The sequence below is a fragment of the Caloenas nicobarica genome, chromosome 1 (assembly GCF_036013445.1).
Source record: "Caloenas nicobarica isolate bCalNic1 chromosome 1, bCalNic1.hap1, whole genome shotgun sequence".
NCBI lineage: Eukaryota > Metazoa > Chordata > Aves > Columbiformes > Columbidae > Caloenas > Caloenas nicobarica.
The window spans coordinates 24,877,359-24,896,983 of NC_088245.1; the positions used below are offsets into that span (position 1 = coordinate 24,877,359).

General features: G+C 39.7%; 1 protein-coding gene across 1 annotated transcript in view; it reads left to right on the forward strand.

Moving 5' to 3' along the window:
* The window catches only part of CADPS2 (calcium dependent secretion activator 2), a 308,472-nt gene that overhangs the window by 53,861 nt on the left and 234,986 nt on the right, over nucleotides 1-19,625 (forward strand). The window contains exon 2 of the mRNA XM_065627091.1: nucleotides 13,088-13,201. Coding sequence (XP_065483163.1) covers nucleotides 13,088-13,201 — 114 coding nt within the window. The remainder of the gene's footprint in view (nucleotides 1-13,087; nucleotides 13,202-19,625) is intronic.

A 19,625-nucleotide genomic window follows, 5' to 3' on the forward strand; every position in this document is an offset into this window, starting at 1 on the left:
AGAGGTGACAAAACCAGGTATTTTACTCAGAAGTGTTAACATACTAATACTGTCTGGTATTCATGTCATGCGGGGTGCGAACACGTGCTGGAGACCAAACTAAAGCTCAGCAGTTACAGGAATTGTGATGGTCTGAATTGTACACATCGGGTTGCAGAGGAGCTTGTTGGGAACCAAGAAGCATCTGTGTTGGGTTGCTTTATACAGCATTTTCACAAGGGAAGGCAGAATTTACACTCAGGAGTGAAATTTGTAGATGATAATTAGTAGGTTGTGTGATAGCAAACACTGCAAGTTCATTTCAAATGGTTAAGAAGAGGGAAATATTTACTTAAGTAAAAAAGGAAACAGAATCTAGACTCTTCGTTATGAAAGAAAACAAAACAAAACAACCAATGTTTTCTTTTAATGTATGAAGCTGCTTCTTCCCTCCAAGAAAAGCACAGGAACATGGATGAGATGGGAAAAAGATGCTCATAAACAGAAGTAAATTCTAAAAGGCTTGGATGATGTGAATATGTACCAAGCAGAGAAAATCACATAGCATAGCAAAAGGCAGCACTAGAAATAGGATTAAAATGTAGCAAAAAAAGAAAAAGTTCTGAGTCAGAATCAGGAAAAGCCTGCCAATAATATCTGTTACCTACTGCTGTAATTTCCCAATTTAATGATAATGAGGATCCCATTGCTTAGAACCTCTAAACTAGAATGGACAGCCATTTATTTGTGATCTTCTAGGGGGATTTGAGTACTTCTCCTTTTATGGCAATTTTAATCAAGCGTTTTCTTGTGGCTCTTAGTTATATAAAGATTGCTCAGGGAAATATAACTTCAGATAGAATTAGTATTCCAATCTCTTGGGCCTCTCAAGAAATGTGTGAAGTCTGACAGATTTATTTAGAATGTGAAAAGTGTACATTTAGATTTAGATAGTGTATTTTCCTTCTACATTTGAATGTTCTAGCTTACAGTTGTGATAAGCTAATTTTTCCAGAAAGGTGAGTGAATTTGCACTAATTGGTGGATTTACCTGTTAATAAAGATGCTGCAGGAGGAAAAAAAAAATGTCAACAGATGTTTGAGTGTTATGTGTAAACTTTTCACAGACTAAAATAATACTTCAACAAAAGAGACAGCTATAGTCATGTATAGTGTATGTATGTATAACCGAAATCAGATTGTGCAATGCTTGATCTGTGTGTCAGATATATGGGGTCAGTATGACCGAGTATGTAAATATGGATGGTATGTCTATTTATTTTGGTATAGAAAGGATGAATTGAGTCCAGTGAGCATAGATATCTGACAAAACATGTTTGATTGTAATATGCTCAAGGATCGTGTGTTGTCTCTGCCTCTCTTTCGGAAGGCTTTTTTTTTTTCAGTTTAAGAATTCAGAACTAAGTGGAGTACTGCTTAAAGCTGCAATCAGATGTCATTATAAAATCTGTATTGCTCTGTCGGTAGTTTCAGCTGAATAAATTAAGCCCTGAGAACTTTCTGTAAACTGACCAGAAGGACTGTGGTGATGTAGTCTGACTTCCTAATTATGTGCATTTAAAAATGCATCCTGTTGTTCCTTTTTTCAGATCCTTTCTTTCTGTTAGAACATTTGGTTCAGAAAGATGTTCCTTTGTACTTAATTCTTCAAATGATGGAGAGTCTCCTGCATATCTTGATAAGCAAAATCTGGTGTGGTATTTTTTTTTTTTCTTTAAGAATTTTTATTTGAGTGCATTAGATAGACTGCTGATGTTGAGTGATGCTGTTGCCATCACATCTCTTGGATGTAAGGAGAACAAGATTTGTGGGGGAAAATTAATACCTTCTATTAGACTGGTCTGTGTGATAGTCAAGTTTCAGATAGAAGCATAAAATTTCAGAGTTAACTGCTAGCTGGGGATAATTGCTCTTCATTGAACTACGGTAATCAATCAGAGTGTGTTAGGGAATAGATAGTTGTGGAAAGTGTACCTGAGTACTGAGGGGGCCGTGATAAAACTTTTACCTACTTGGACGTGTCTGGTAGAATTTTATAATGCAAAACACAAAACCAAACTTTCATGGGTTTGTGAGTACTGCAGTACTCCAGGTTTATGAAAATTACTTCCCAGAGAGCTCTGAGAGATGGGGCTGGGAGGTCAGAGATGGAGCACTTCAATGAGAAGTGCTCTCTTTGCTGTTAAGGAAATGTTTGTGTGAGTTGGTTGCCATGTGCAGTTGCTTAGTTTCATCCCTGTGGTTTTCGTGAGATCATCTGCTGTGCTGGTTGAAAATCATATTATGTGCTGAGAAATAAATGTATTCAGGGATTTGAATGTGTCTGTCACAGAGGATGTTTATTGTGATGGCTATGCAGATGTTTGTATTTATTGCTCAGATATTGTCTAGATGTTGTTTGTGATAAACGGATTCCTGAGGCTTGTCAAAAAGTAGGAGAGGGAAGTGTTTGAAGGCTCACCTTGAGGGGCTGGGGAACAATTTCAAAGTAGAAATTTCTCCCACTACAGGTTTCCAAGCTAGGAAAGTATGTGACAAATATAAGTCTATGAGATGAGATGAGGTGATACCTGGTTACCTCATTCAAAGCTGCAGTCTCTTTCACAAAAGTGGTGTCCTTGACAGACAAAACTGAAGGTCACTTGGGTTAGCACAGTATTTTTTTTCTTTTTTTTTTTTCCCTATGGCTCTTTCAGCATCCTAGTTCTAGCATACTATAGCTAAATTGCGTTGTGTGTGGTCATGTATAAAGTATGTGTGCCTGTATGACGTGAAAATGTAACTGTTAATGACCTTACAGGCCAGGCTTTACCTCTGTTTCTTTAGATTCTTCCGTTTGTTAATTGGATCAGAAAAACAGTTCCTGTACCGGATAGAGGAGAGTGGGGTTTGTATTTAGTGTATAGCATTTCTGTCCATGTAATCTGCAGTAGATTTCTCTTCCATAAGCTTGTCTAGTCTCCAAAGCAGATTTTTGGTACCTAGAATGTGCTTTGGCAAGGTGTTGATACATGTCTGTTATCCACTAATCTTGTTAAATTTTTTTGACATTAATTTGTTAGTTGGAGTTGAGGGCATGTAATTAATGAGATAGTTTTTAAATGTGGATTTATTGCCCTTAACCTGAAGAGTGATTCAGTGGTGTGGACTGTCTGCTCCTTTGTACTTCTAGGGAAGCCAGAATACTTTAGTTCAAAATAACTGTCTGTGCTGCAATTATGTATCGACAATTTGTCTTTCCAGTCTCCATAAAGAAGTGATATTTTCTTATACCTGTTGGGATGATGAGGTGGGGGAAGGTACAGGTGGATTGACGAAAAGATGCCAATATACAAGTATAGTAATCAAACATAGATGGGCTTGGAAAATAGAACTGAATGCAGCCTCGGCACATTCTCAGATGACATCAAATTGAGTGGAGCACTTGACAGCAGAAAGACAGGATGACTACTGAGGGTTCTCCTGATTTCCTGGACAAATGAGCCAACAAAAATCTCCAGACGTTCAGCACAGGTGAAAGCCAAGTCACACTTCCAGGCCAGAGCCCCACGCGTCTGTACAGGTAAAGGACTGACTGGCTGGATCTTCTGCAGCAAAGAACCTGGGGATCCTGATGGAGAGCAAGTAGGGTATGAGTTGGGGGAATGAGAGCTGGCCGCATGTTCAGCTGTATAAGCAGGAGGGCAGCTAGCAGGTCAAGAGAAGCATCTGTTTAACATTAGCGTGGCCACATCTGGAATACTGTCCATTTTGGGTCCCCCAGCAGGAGAACGGTATCAACAAACTGAAAGAAGTCCATCAGGGTCCTCTCAGATGCTTCGGGAGGTGGAAGACATGATACACAAGGAGAAATGGAAAGGTCCAGGTTGGTTTAGTCTGGATAAGGTTAAGAGATTAACTGCTGTCTTGTAGTCCTTAAGGGGGACAGGGCTATAGAGAGGATGGAGCCAGACCCTTTGGAGGCGGACAAGAAAAGAACAGGAAGGAATAGTCACAAGCCACAACGCAAGAACTTCTGACTAGGTATTAGGGGGCAAGGCAGGAACTTCAGGAACGGCATTGGAGCAGGTTACACAAAGAATCTGCAGTATCTTCATCCTTGGAGATATGCGAAGCTTGTCTGGACAAGGTCTGGAACAGTACAATATATCTTCAAAGCTAGCCTTGCTTTGAGAAGGAGGTTCGACTAGATGGATTGTAGAGGTCCAATCCATCCGTTTAACAGCTCTCATAGAGAAGGTAGATGGAGTATGGACACAATTCTGCTTATTAATGAAACTAGATTTTTTTTGGTGGAAAATATTTTGTAAAATTACCTAGCTTGGTGAAATGATTTTTTTTAAATATTATCAGAATCCAGAATAACATGCATACTTTGTTCTGGTTTTTATTCCAGCTTTTATTGTTGCCCTTTCTGTTCTTCAAATTTAAGCCAAACTAGTCTTGAAACATGTTGCTACAGAGCGTGATGGGCATATAATTTGTATTTGTCAGGTGCCAAACAGAAATTACATTATCTTAGTTTTGCTCGCATTTCCATCACTGAGAAGAATAATTTGGGTTTCTTTTTAATTCCATTTTTCAGAGAAGGGAAATCTTGTTATCTGTGAAACCTCCACACATTTTTTCTTTGAACTGATAGAAAGTGAGAAGTGCATGCAGAAGTTACATATGTGGGGAAAAAGCTGGCATTTGCACAACGAAGGAAGGGTTGTATGATCACAGTGTCTCCTTAGAAAGTGGACTAAAATGGAACATGAATGTCAACCTTGGAAAGGTGAGAGTAGGTTGGAGGAACATGTAATTTGCTGATGCTCATGTTAGTTCAAGCAGCTCTGCTGTAGCCTCCTGAGCTACACTAAGAGATCTTTGCTGGCAAAATGCCCTGGTGTAAGGTGGTTGACAAACAAAGCTCTTCAGTGCAATGCTTTTGAGGTATGAAAAAGCTGTTCCTGGTAGCTTAATTTATATGTGGAGAAGTTTCACAAAATGAGAAAACTGGTTTCTTGGAGCAGACAGTTCTTCTGACAGATAGTCCTGAGAATGCACTGTTGGCATGGGGTGGAAAAGATGATGTAGATGCAGAGGAAGAAGACGGGAAGTGACGAAAATCCATTTAGTCCAGCACAGTTTGACCTGCTGACATACATGGCGAGTCAGAGCTCTGCGTCGATCTACATGTTAGCAGCAGCTATGTCTATAACTTCCCTCAGTTTTGGTTTCTGGAAAGGCACTGGTAGCTGAGGTTCCCACCACGGGCAAAGCGCACTGGGTGCATCTCTGCTAGGCATAATTTTCGTGGTCACCTGCACGAGCCATCATCGGCTTTCTTGGCTGGAAGCTTTGCTTGTGTAGCTTTCAGGCATGACCGGTCTCCTTGTGGCTCTGGCAACCCCAAGGAGGTGAAGCTGCAGTGCCAGTGTGTACTCGGTGTGGGAGGTGGCCCCAAACAGCGGTGGCACGAGGGACAGCAAAACAGAGCTGGCCAAGCCGCAGCGTGTCGATGCAGCCGCTCAAGACGGAGAGGAGATCCGTGAAGTCTGCTGCACAGAAGAAAGAAACACAATAATATAAACCTGGCTGATGATTTCCAGCTAGATTCGACAGCAAATCTCAGGTAGTGGGAGTAGGTACAAAGAAAATGATTCAACTGCACTGACAAGCTCATCTCAGAGGAGATAGCTTTTATTGGGGTGTGATATTTACTGTATTTAGGACAAACATGTAGCAGATGCTTTCCTAGTGTGACAAAGTCTGTGAAAGTTTGGCAATTTTTTTCAACAATAAAGAAATCTGCCACTGATATGAGGAGTTAAATTCCTCTGCATTTTTTAATATGTTTTCATTCTTTTGTCCAAAAATGAGGGAAGTCTGATTTATTCCTCCCTCTCTTCCCCCCCCACCCCCCATTTGTTTATCTTCATAATCAAAATACCATCTTTTATTTTCCTCTCAGGTGGCCAATCTGACCTTTTTGGAAGCTGTCTTCAGTTCTATATTTTGTCAGTCAGTGTGATACACTTGAATACCTTCATATAAATCAGTCTTTGCCTTTATTCACTGACTGATTTTTTTGTCTCATCCCCTCTATTCCCTGAAGAAAACAAACACTGAAATCCTCTGTTCCTTGTGAAATGTTTTACAATCCTGTCAAAAATCTTGAATATGCTGCTCTGGACAATAAAAATATTTAAAGTTTCAGACTTAATGGTACATAAAATATTTCTGACTTGCAATGAAATACCCTGTAAGTGGAATTGAACGACCAGTACATTATTGGTAGTGTTTCTGGTTTTTAAACAAGTGGCAGACCAAAAAAAGGTAAATGCCATGTTGTGCTTGTTTGATTATAAAGAATGGGAAATTTGTGTGATAAATGTATGAGCTGATTTTGGAAATCTAGTACTTGATTCTATGAGGCACTGAATTGTTGCACAATGAGTATGTACACAGGGTAGTCTGTGCTGAGTGACAGCAAACAGAATCCTTACAGACACTGTTTTGCTTGGAATAATTTCAGCTTTAAGAAAACCAAAGAACAGCTAAGGTTGCTAAGTGACAGCAAAATATTTATCTGTTATTTAGAAAATCAAACCGGTTTATGCAATGAATAGTAAAGGACAGCATATATTGTGTGCCTCCCACATGCTGTATATGGCCATTATTGTACAGGATGAAGATCTGCATAATACAGCACAGTAACCACAGATATCACCTCTTTCTTAGTACCGAGATTCTCTAATGCTATTTATTTAGTCATCTTCCGCAGAAGAAAATCTCTCGAGTAATTCACTACAAATGAACACTCTCCATTTCTGCTCTGAAACACAAGTAATATTGTTTGTGTAGGCAGATATTCCAGGATCCAGAGGAGTCAAGGTGGTGGAGAAGGAGGGGAAATGGAGAGAGAATCACTGTGTATAACTGGATATTTGCATTGCAGGCTTATTCTCATCACCAAGGTGAGATGAAGCTCATTTATAGCCAATGATGTGGCACAGGCATTTTGTTTCTCTGAAAGGAGAGGATGATGATGGGTTCAGCCTAAGGCTCTGAGCCCTGCGCTGGGCTCTCGCGGAGGAAGCGTGCGTCTGGCTTTCCAGAGTCCAGCCCCATGGATAAAGCCCTCCCCATCACCATAGGTGGTGGTGGGAAGTGAGGTTACAGCGCCATGGGGCAGGGATGAAGACTTGGGTGGCTCTTGAGTCTTGCTCAGCAGCAGAGAGAGAGTTGTTCCAAGTGTTGTTAGTTGCTGTCCGGCTGTTTCTAAGGCTCACCTGGGAAGAGGGAAACCCACTGTGATGGGTTGACCCCTGCACAGCTGAGCTGGGAGTCTCTGCAGAGGAGGCACAACAAGGGGGTCGCTCAGCTCAACATCTTTGAGTGTGATACTGCGGTTGGAGGATTTGGGAAGGTGGGGAGACCAGGGAGATGTCAGTAATATTGGCACTTAACCAGCTACCTTTCAAGGCAGAGTGGGATCACATGAAAAAAAATCTAAAAAAACCCACCATCAAAAACCATATAAAGCACATACGTGCTCCTTTTGTAGGCATGTGGAGCTTAGGTTGAAAACTTGGTTTGATGTGCAAGTGGACCTGTTAAATGTGTAGTGCCTTGGACACACGGTCTATTTGAATTGCTAGGAAATTATCAGTAGTTGAATTTTTATTGTCCCGGAAGTTATATGTTAAATTGAGCATCACTGTAAATGCATTGACCTGTTGTATTGTCGAGGTTTGGTTCTGTCTGAAGGTATGGGCAAGTGGCAGGAATTATCCCACAGTGAAACTCAGTTCATGACATCAGACAGTCCTTGGCATAATTTCTACTCTTTTTTTCCTTTTTTTTTTTTTTTTTTTGTTCTTGCCAAGGAGCCTGGCAGGTCAAGAAGTGCGATTCTGTTCAAAGATGCGTGTGAGAAATTCGATGGATAAGGATTGATTTGTGCCTTCATTTCGGTTCATTCAGGAGATGCAAGTTTTTATCTCTTGACTGAAATGAGAGAGACAGCTGTTTGAGGGAACGCTCGCTGGTTTATTTCTTTTCCCACTCTGCTCTCAAAAAGTAAAGTTTTGGCTAAAGGTGTGCAAAAGCAGCTGGTGCTGTGAAAGGCATTGGACAAAATGGCACAGTATTGAAATAACAAAGCGTCTTATTTTTAGGAAGTGTTCAGGGACGTAAGTCATGTTTGGTGCTACAGATCATCTACATTGCAGCTGAGAATATGGGGAGTGGCTCTTTGGTTGGCTTGTCCCTACCCATTTCTTGTTGTAGCCTACATAAGAAATATTTTGTCTAGCTCTCTCTACAATTGCAGTCATCATCTCCTGCTTTTTCCTAAAATACCCATATGGTCTGCAAAAGGGCAACTTCACGCTGCAGCGTGGGAGTAGAGAAGCAGCAACGCTGTTGCTGGTGTTAAGGTCGGGGGCTCATTGATACTCACACAGGTCTCGGCTCCGAGTGTGAAGACATGCAACCTGCGGTTATTTCTTTGCTATATTTCTAAAATTACCACAAGGTGGCAATGGTTCAGAATGTTATTCCTCCAGTGCCAGCCCTTTGGCTGACTGCACTTGGGGGACGCAGGGTCAGGACGGGCTGCGGTCACCAGCCGGCGCCCGCCGTGCTGCCGGGCACGGGGGGAGATGCCAACACGCTGGCCACATTTTAAACTTTTTCATTTTAAAGGCCAAAGTTGCATAGGGGACAGTTGTGCTGTGAGTTCTGTCTTTGCCAGCTGCTGTGGCTGCAGATGTTCAGGGCAGTAGAGAGCTGGTCTGGGGACTTAGCAGTGAGAAGCAGGTGAAAACGCTCTCCATCTAGCCTCTAACTCTGTGAAGCCAGGGTTTATTTTTTCCTTCTTTCTTTCAAAGAGAAAATAAACAGTTTTACTGTTACAAATATGTACATGCTTCATTTTTCCTTCAAAATGTCAGAGTTTATTATTTCATGAAGTAAAAACTGTGACATTGGAGCCACTCCCTGAACTGCCAGATGTGTTTGCAATGCAGCTCCTTATAAAAGTAAGAATTTAAACTCTGTAAAATCCATTTATTGAAATTGTTTAAAGGTATACGTGGAGCTAAGACAGAAGCGCCTCCAGGTTTTCATACCCAAGTTTCACTTTAGAATGGAAAAGGCAAATCTTTAAATTAGTGCTCGAAGAGGAATATATTGGGTTATATAAGATCTCTTTGAAATATTAAATGCAAGGTGAGAAATTTTTTTAGTAGTTAAGTACTTGAGGCTCTTTTGATACCTTTGTATTACTCTGTAAGTTATCAGAGGTTAAATTGCTACTGCAACTTAAAAAAAGTTATTCTTTGAGCTCTTTGAGAAGTTTATTTTCTCTTAAATACATTTTAATTCTTTGATAGTCTACTAGGGCTCGCAAAGGTAAAGTAAAAAATAAATTTTACCTTTTGTGAAAGACACAGGAATGGAAGAGAAATTTTTATCTGTTTTGTGTCTGCAATAAAGAAAAAGCAAATTTGAGGACAGTTAACCTTGTTTTCCCTCAAGGTTGTCTTTGCTCATCTTCAGTCACTTTGCAGAATACAATCAAACCTGATATTCTGAGTTGCTGGAATTTAGTTATACATTCTCCCATGAAGCAGCAGTAGTTATTTTTGAAGTATCACACAGAATTATGACAATAGAATTTATACCACTGAGAATGCAAAATCCAAATAAGCAATACAAAACCGAAGCAGGTCGATGGAAAGCATCAGAACCAGTGAGGCTTTGCTGTATGCTTCAGGTGATATTCAGGGTTTGGCTTTCATTTGGAGGTACATGTAGTAACGTCACTTCTTATTTTAATTTTGCCGTTCACAGTTCTTTCTATTAGAGTTAAAATGTGGACGCAGAGGCACTGACAGTAAAGATGCAAAGAAGCAGTGAGGGACTGAAAGCGGAGGGCTGGCGTGTTGCACAGAGGAAGGGAGGGAAGAGCACGTGCAGCGGAGCGGCAGTCCTGCTGCCAAAGGATTCCTGCCAGGGAGAATCTGGCCAGGCTTACTGCCTGTAATTTGAAGCATTTCATTTGGGATTCGGGTTATGCATGATGTCCTCATCTCTTGTTCCTTGTAAACCAAGACAGACGAGTTCAAAGGTAGCCCAGACTTGGGCAGGTTGAGCTGTTTGGCAGTGTCCAAGAGTTAATGTTCTGTACAGATGCCTATTTCTCTCCATTTGCTATTATGGCATTCTAATGCAATTAGACTTACCTTTTTTTCTCTGCATTTCTAAGCTACTACTTTTGCTCTTAGTTTTGCTTTGCTTATTTTTTTTAAAGGCACTTGGTTGCAAACTGAAGAGTGTTAATGAATCTATTAGAATGACCAACATAGAAAGAAGTAAAAGATGAGTGAGAATTCACTGTACCCTCAATATTCTGACAAATTAAAAAAAACCCAAACAAACAACTGCATGCTACAGCAGACTACTATAAATTATTATGTATCTTGGCAGTTAACACAACTGTGTCTTTATATATGACAAGCTTTTCATATTTTCCATTGGAATTATTATTTTTGTTTTTAGTTTTGCAGGAGAACTTTATTGCCTTACACATCCAGATTTCGCACTAAAATGTAATTTAAGAAATGTACAGTAATCCTAAAATGCCACTCAACTCTTAGAATTACTACCTGAAGCAGTGAATATGGAAGCCATATATAAATATTTTAAAGGCATTTCTGTTTGCTGAACTATGATAGTTAGAAATGAGGAAGTCAGAATTAAATTTATATTTCATTGCCTTATTCATAATGTTTTTGTTTGATATGCGGGTAATAGACAAGCAAATCACCTAAGGAATGAAGTCTGCAAGCATGAAAACACATTTCCATAATTGCCTTGGCAGGAAGCCCGCGTGTTCCATGGCAGAGCTGTGAATATTCCATGGGATGAAGAAGCTGCTTGCTTAGCAGTGGCGCACCGTCTGCGGGAGCGCTCGGCTTTTTTAAGTCCCCTACGAGAACAAGTGTGTGCTGGAAAAAAACCTTAAACCATCCTTAATGATTTGCATTTTCCTATATCTCAACTTGTGCGATATCTTTAGAAAATGAAAAGAAGAATAAGAGGAATTGAATAAAGGGAAAGTCCTGTCCTGCGTATCTGGGAATAAAGTTTGATTTCTGTTAGAATCGGCTAACCTTTGTGGTGCAGATTCTGCACAAGGAATGGGTTTCTGGCAGACAGGTGCATAGGTGCCGTTTTCGGTGTATGCGCAAATGTAATACAAATACTTCTCCCACTGATTTTGACCCAGCAGTGGTACATGCTGGCAAAGTGTCTGCATTGGGCTGCTGCTCTCAAGAGCTCATGCAGGAAACTCTCCCAAGTCACAGCAACCTCTGATGGAGTTTGCTTGTCTCAATGGGAGACCTTTTCTTCTGTCGGGGTTTCCTGGGGCTTGTTCTGTATTGCTAATTCTTTTGTTACTGAGAGGAACAGAATTATCATGTATTTTTAACTAGCTGTGATTTTTTTTTTTTTCCCAAAGGCATAGTTCTTTGGTTTTTCATTGCTACTACCTACATTTCACCATTTTTCAGAGGATTTCTGATATCAAATATTTAGATGGCATCTATACTATTGTTTCCTGTGAAAACAGAACAGCTTTCGGGTTTGTATTCGATTTGGAGAGAGTTTTGCAGTAAATTGCTACATCTTTCATAGAAACACTTGACTTAGCAAACTTTATGTAGGATGAAAATCCTCCCTTCGAATGAAGACTACCCAAGGTAGGCGCATTATCAGGATAGCAGTAATTTTGCTATTCTTGGAGCAGTCTTGTAGCTTAAATGGCTTTGAAGTCTCGACACTAGAGACCTAAAAGCCTAAAGTCACCGTACTTTCTGTAGATACCAAAAAGTTCTGTAAGAAATGATGGTGTGATCGGGGTAATGTTATTTGTTGCAGGATAGCCATTACAAATGTAACTTTCTGCCCTCTGGAAAAATATTTTCAGTGTCTGGCTATACACTTATTTGTTTGTTTATTTTTAACTAAGCAAAATATGGGAAGGGTGAAAAACCTTTTCAATCAGTTGTGTTTGAATTTTCGTAATGTTAAATTTAAAGTTCAGAAATACTCACTGGAATAAAGGCTTTACATGAGTTTTAAAGTTCTGGGAAAGCAAAACATCTAGTCTAAATTGTTGCTTTGTTATATTAGTGTGTTAGTGGCAGTCTCCTTTGATGTGACATTCTAACTTCTCACAGATTTGGTAAGGAGAAATATCATACTAAATATTTCAAGAGTTGATAGGAACCTTGGCAAAAGGCCTGTGTCTGGATCCCTGGAGAGCTTTCAGATTTTGCCTTTTCCCATTACATTAAGCTTTGATAAAAATTGGTTGATGAGAAATTTTAATCTTGTAATGTTCTCTACTTGGAGTCTGTTTTCAAAATGCATTCAGTTTTGATATGAAATCCACCAAATGTAATTTGGTATCAGTCTTGGAGCCTTGTGTCTGCTCTTCCCGTGAGATTAGTTGTTTCAAGTCATTCATAGTGGTATAATATCAGTGGCTAGAAGTCCATTTTCTTCATAGAGAGCATGTTTCGTCCATTTTCTTCACAGTGAGCATGCTTATTAAAACATGCCAATGGTAATGCCTATATTACTGCAAAAATGGAGGCATCTCAGTTGTTTCTCACATGTGAAGTCTGGAAAAAATGGGAATATTTGAAGACCGGAGCTAAGAGCTAACTTTTGTTAGCTGCTGCTGCTGCTGCTGCCGTGGGAAAGGTCAGCCGTTTAATTCAGGGTGTGCATATAAAATATTGCTCAGAGGCAGTACCCGTGCGGACTTACCTGTAGCATCCCGAGGACATGGGGAAGGAGTAGAGGTTGAGCTGCATGCCGAACGTGTGCATGACTTGCTGCAGCGACCTGCCTTGCCCAGGTGGGACTCCAGGAGCTGTGACTCGCGAGCTGCCAGCCGGCCTGGGAGCCTCTGCCTTTTCTTCCCTGTTCGTGACTTCCACGAGTGTATAGTGCTGCGTATTTTTACTGCGAGACTAACTGCATTTGTTACTGTTCTCTCCCTTCTCCTTTTTTTCTTGCATAGCTCAATAAGCAGCAGCTGCAGATACTGAAGGAGCGTTTCCAGGCCTTTTTGAATGGGGAGACGCAAATCGTAGCAGATGAAGCGTTTTGCAATGCCGTGCGAAGTTACTATGAGGTAAGTTATGTGCTTTGTTTTCTGTATTGTTTAAAAAGTTCATGGGATCTCTTTTAATGCAGGTATGAGGAAATTAATTTTAAGTTTCAAAGGCTGTGAACTTCCAAACCTTCTAGAAGCAGCTTCCTCCTGCTCCAGCTTTGCTGTTGTGAAAGTTGAAATCCACTGCCTGGGCACAAGAGATAAACTGAACTGGAAAATAGCCACCCTTTTCGAAGAGAGGGAAAGTAAAAGACAAAACAAAAAACCCCTGGTGCTAAAAATCTTTCTGGCAGCATTTGATACAATTAGACACTGCTATCTTTATCTCCATATGTCTAAGCTACCTCTTTTAATCAGCGCTCCAGTTGTAAGTTACCATCTTGAGAAATATGTCTTCTGATTTTGAGTTACCGTGCAGAGTTTTTGAGAGGAGCTGCCTGTTCCCTCCTTCCGCGCCGCTGGGCCGGCTCTCACGTTCTGCTGTGACCTCCCGGCACATCCAGTGCCTACGGCCACCACTGCAGACCTTTGGATGTGGTTTTAGTTGCCTAAGGAACAGGTTCCATTCCAAACTCACAGGACAGTTCACTGTCCTTTTTGTAACATCAGCAGCATATGGCTGGAGGATTTATTTCTTACTCTTAGCGAATGCAAATTCAATTTCTCTCATCTAACTTCAAACTCAGTGAATCACAAGGGCTGTATGTTAAACCTGTATTACTTTTGAAGGGTCTTCATATTTCACTCAAGCACTTTTTTTTTTTCAAATTTTTTTAGCTATATATTTTCTGTATTATTTGTCCTTTTTCTCTGACAGCTATTGTGTGCTAGTGAATGAAACTTTTCTTCAGGGAGAAAAACATGTGACTTATGTCCTGGCTTGGTTTTATCTACATTAAATTATGTTGCACAAAAACAGAAGAGACAGAGCTGGACAAATGGTTTCCCTGTTGTACAGAAATGCGAGAACTCAGTGCAAGTTTCTCCAAATCATGATCTGATCAGTACTATGGCAGTTGGACTGAAGGAAATCTCATAAAAAAACACTTGTGAAAGGATGGGGATGGGTCTAACTTAGTTTACAAGTCTGCAGGTGAAACAAGAGAATACGAACATTCACAAGGTACTACGCAGGGGTACAAGAAGAGGATAGAAGTTAGGAAGTAATCCTTTTTTTCTGTATAACTAGTGAAGAAGACTGGAAGATGGTACAGGACCAGGCTGGGCTAGTTAGCTGCCAGCAGTGGGTTTCAGAGGAGTGGGATGTCTCAAGACGCTGAATGGGTAGAATTGAAAAGGACATGATGTTTACGGTTCTTTCTTTCAGCAAGCTGTGTAAGAAGCTTGATGTGCTAGAGGAAGTAGCCTGCCCTGTGGAAAGGATGTGATAGTAAATAAAGATGTTTATTAAATAAATGCCTAAACAGTAACTGTCCTGTTAAGATTTACTTTGTGTCTCTTGCTAATGAGATTTTTTGGATGCATAGAGAACTATGTTTTTCAGCATATCTGCTGTTGCAATGAAGGGCTATGCTTAATAATCTAAGGCAGCCCTACAAAATGGAAGACTCAAATCCTCCAGCTACTCTCAGCCATTCACCACTTTGAATTAAGTGTACAAATGTTCTAACTGTCCAGTTTCAAACTTGGCATCACTGTCAAGGTTATAATGACACCACAGTCTAGTGCGATCTTCATCCCATGTTAAAATCTAGCAGCTGTAATTTGGTTCTTCAGCCTTTTGTCTTGTTTATTCCACCCCCCAATTCCATTTTCCATTCTTTCCAGAGATTTCCTTCCAGACTTTTGCAACTTTTTCCAGTTGCGCAGTTTGACTCAGCATTTGCTAGTCTTTTTAAATTTCTTTTCAGGATTGGGGTAGACAGTTACCAGTATGCAATATTAAATTTAATTATTATTGCAGTGATGGAATCCAGCTGGAGATTTAGTTCAAGCTACTGCTCCTCTTCAATGCATTTTAATCAAATTTTATGCATCTTACCACATATTCTCAAATCATCGCTTATATGTGTCTCTTGTGCCTATTTCATTTGCTTCGTTACCCGTTTGTTTAAAATATTAATCTCTATTACTTCTTTGTGTGCTCTGTTGCTGCGGTGCTCTGATACTTGTCTCATCTCTGTGTCTTGCATATATGATCCAGCACATCTCCTGTTTGATGATGTTAGTACTTTGAATTATGGACGTCTTGCTTGTTTCTGTCATACAGTATCTCATAAGCTTTAGTGTTAATTTCCCTATTCTTCAGTTGCTGAGCTACAGTTCAATTTTATCTGACATGGGAGGAAACAAGTACGTGGTCTGCACAGTAATTATTTTACCCTGAAAATGATTAATTTCCTTTTAATCCTATGCAGTAGTTATAGTTTGAGACTTATTACAATATTGCTTATAAAGCCAGGCTATTCTCATTACTGTAGCTGATTTTCCACACCCAACTCTTTAACTTTGAATGTGAAAGGTAAGGTTTGTTTTTGCCATCTGACATAAATCCTGCATCACTAGTTGCAAGTGTTTTGAATCACTAAATCTGTCTATAATGACTGGGTTTGTTCAGAATTTGTCCTCTTAAGAATATAAAAGTAAGTTCCTAGGATTTAGAAAATTAAAGCTCAGTATTTGATTTACTTTTCTAGAAATATTTGTGGAAAGAATAATTTATTTACTAAATTAATAAATAAATACAAATTTCTGTGTGCAAGAGAATCATGCTCCTGTGTCAGGACTACTTGGGAAGGTTTACACTGGTCAATTTTGTTGTCTTATCGTCCAGCTTTATGTCTTTTCTAATGCTGCTGTGGTTTTTAAGACTTTCCATTATTATTCTGGCATGTTTTTTTCTTTATCTTAAAAATCTAATAGGAAAACAATTCATAGGAAAAGTTGCATAAACTTCTCTTTAATTCTGCAGAAGTGGTTATTTTCGTGTTCTGTATAATCTCTCTGTAGCATCCCATTACACTTCCTGAAAGTATCACTGAAATTCAGCATGATTCATTTATGTATACATATAATTAATATTGTGTTGAGGAATTATTTCCTCTTCTGTCCCAGTTTTAGAGAAGGTATGGCAATGTGTACAGTTCTCTTTCTGTAATTATTCTCTCAGAATTAAGAGGGGTTTTTTGTGGAAAATTCCATTACAGACATTGAGCCAGATTCCAATCAGTAGAACATCAGATGTTTGTGATGCTTTTTGGATAAAGAGAAAAATTCAATCATACGGCAATTTATTATGAGTAATTATATTGGGCACACTGCTAAGTGTAAAATTAAGTGAGAAAGTGAGTTATGAAATAGAGTCCTCTTTTGCACATTTCATCATAGTTTTTTAAAAAATTATCAGTAAAGTAGTAGATAATCTTCCATTCATCAATTCCTGTATGCTTTTCCATGGCGACTGGAAAATGCTCTTGTGCAGAGTCTCAAAAGGTTCATTCGCCACCTTTAATAACCATACCTTTAATAGGTGTGTATATACCTTGGACTAAACTCACAGTACAAATTCTTTAGTCTTGAATGTATGTAGTCTTACATATGAGTGCAAAGAACTGTAATGAATGTTTGAAATACTGTGAAAATGTTTTCCATATTGTAATGATTGCAAGTTGTTGGGTTTTCAACTCTCTGCTTAAAGCATTGTGCAGCTGCAAGAAATTTTATGTACTGGTGTTTTTCTTGTTCTTCATGCTTCTTCGTTTTAAACTTGTGGCTCTAAGCTGTAATTACTGCATGGTGCTTAAATCTAAATGTTAAATGCAGGTTCTGTGGCAGTTAGCACTGTGGGGGGGTTTGAGAATTTAAAATTGGACTTAGTTCAACTATACCTGTTTGCCTGTGATACAGAGATCATATTTCACTTCATTTCTTCTTCAGGTGTTTTAGTCCTTGTCAAATTAAATTGCCTGCCACTGTCAGGCAATAGGAAAGAACTGAGTTGTGACCAATAGAGAACATTGATGAGGCAGGAGGTTCACGTACAAACCTGGCTAATGGATCGGCACTGCTTGGCTGGGGGGAGGGTTTAAGAGGGCTTTTTAAACAGTGAATTAAAAGTAGAAAACAACCACGATCAACAGCAAGAGAGAGCAGAGGTCCCATGTTGTAGATTCATAGACTGGTTTGGGCTAGAAGGGACCATAAAGATCATCTATTCCAACACATCTGTGATGGGCAGGGACATCTTCCACTAGATCAAGTTGCTCAAAGCCCCATCCAACCTGACTTTGAACACTTCCAATGATGGGGCATCCACAGCTTCTCTGGACAACCTGTCCCAGTGCCTTACAACCCTTATCACAGAAATTTCTTCCTTCTATCTAATCCAAATCTACCCTCTACAGCTTTCTAACTGTTAAGAGAGACCCTTTCCTTCCCTCGCCACACTGGGGGTAGGTGACACCTTTCAGCCCCTGCAGTAAGTAGAGCTGAACTCCCAGCACAAGCCCATGTGGGTGATGTGTTAGGCAAAGGGGGAGTGGGACGTAAATCCTGGCTGCATGTCGCTGGTGAGACGTGCACCAGTGTCTGTAGGCACACCTCTCCTGAACCTGCCGGGGCTGCTCATGTAAACTGCCTCCCCTCTTCTCTTGAGGCTGGAGACACCTTCCTTCTCTGTGCCATGGATGGTCTGGCAGCTGGTTGAGGGGGTCACGGGACAAGGCAAAGCCAACCCCAGTCTTGGGCATATTCAGAAGAGTTGATATTGGGCTGTTAAGGAGTTTGAAAGTTCTACTGAGACTGAAAGAAAATTACCATGTAAACATCTGCCAGTGTAGATATACCTGTGATAATATAACTGCTGCTTTGTTCTGGTCAAAACTGTGTAAGCATATGCAGGAATCCTGAAAATGTTTTCCTTCCCTTAACACAGAGCAGTTGTTTGGACCATAAGAGAAGCACACACTCATGTGACAAAAACGTCGATTATTTCTTACACTTATCCCTAGAAAAGGATGAATTGTGTTTATTGGAGCTTTTTTATATGAAGACATTCAGATGTTAGCTTAGTCTGAAAAACGTTGAGGTATTTCTGTAAAGGAAGGAGCGAAGCAATGATGCTATTTCTGCCCATAATTATGGAACAGTTGGTCTGAAGGTTTTTTGCACAGAAGTGAGGGGCAAAAGGATCTTGCTGATGAAACTGCGGGAAAGAACTAGCTTTCTGGACTAAGTGGTATTTTGGTTGCTTTTACGGCTTGGTTTTTAATATCAGCTATTTTAGGTACACAGTTTTTATTCAAGGCAACAAAAGGCATAGTTGATCCTGATGAATATTTCAGGGATGAAGGTGACCCCTAAAGGAACTGAAAAGCATTTATTAGAATCAAAACATAGTACACACAAAATAAATAGTAATTAAATGTTGGAACATTCTGGTTTTATATCATTGAGGCAAAATAGTGAATCAGATTAAACATTTATTTAAATACATTAGGATAATAATTGTAGAAGCTAACTAGGTTTCAGGACATAAATTCACTGGTTTGTGCTTTCATTTGTTTTTTACAAAAGCCGTAATTGGTATACATATGTATTGAAGTATATGGGCTTTTTGCTCTGTTCACATCCTCTTCAAAAACAGAAGTACTAGGCCAATTTGGGATTTATTGTTGGTACAATCTCATTTAGAGAAGCTTTTTCAAGACGATGTTTTCTATACATTAACTTTAGGGTAATCTTCTGTCTTTTGTGAGGGCCTTTTCAATGGCAAATATGTTTATAGTTGCACTTAATCAGCACTTAGACATTTAGTTTCCTTCCAGTTGCTTTACAATGTTGGCAAACTTGAGGTCAGTGTAATGTTGGTATGAGGGCTGTTACTTTAGAGGTCTGTTTTACACCAGTTCTTTGAAAAGCTTCATAAAATGTTTTTAGGCCACCTCCAAGAAAGAGGCATGACGAAGGTTTATCTAGGTCATCTGTTTCATTGAAGAAGCTCTAATGCCTTCAACATTCTGGATCAGCAACCACAAGTTGGCGTGTAATGGAGATTGTCTCGGTGTTAGCAGTCTAATTATTTTCCTCAGAGAAGAGGGGGAGAGATAAGATACCACAAATTAAAACATGCTTTACATGATCTAGACCTCTTCCATGCTAAGGAAAGACCTGATAGAGTCGAATTGCAGGCTTGGCGATGTACAGCTTTCTCTTGGGAGAGTGTTGTTATATTGCTCTTGCATGGAAAGTATGTCGGTGCTGAAATCCTCTAGTCTCTTGCTTTACAAATAGCTACATGTAACTATAGTATTTGCGTTTTCAAAGACTGGAAATCCCGTCTGTATGGTGTGTCAGAGAAGCAAAGCTTTTTGCTGTACATCTGCACAGAACATAGTTGCTAGCTGTTGAAACTGGGTCTATCCAGTCTCTTTAGGCACTGATATTTGTGGATGATCGTTGTTAATTTGACTAAGGATGCCAT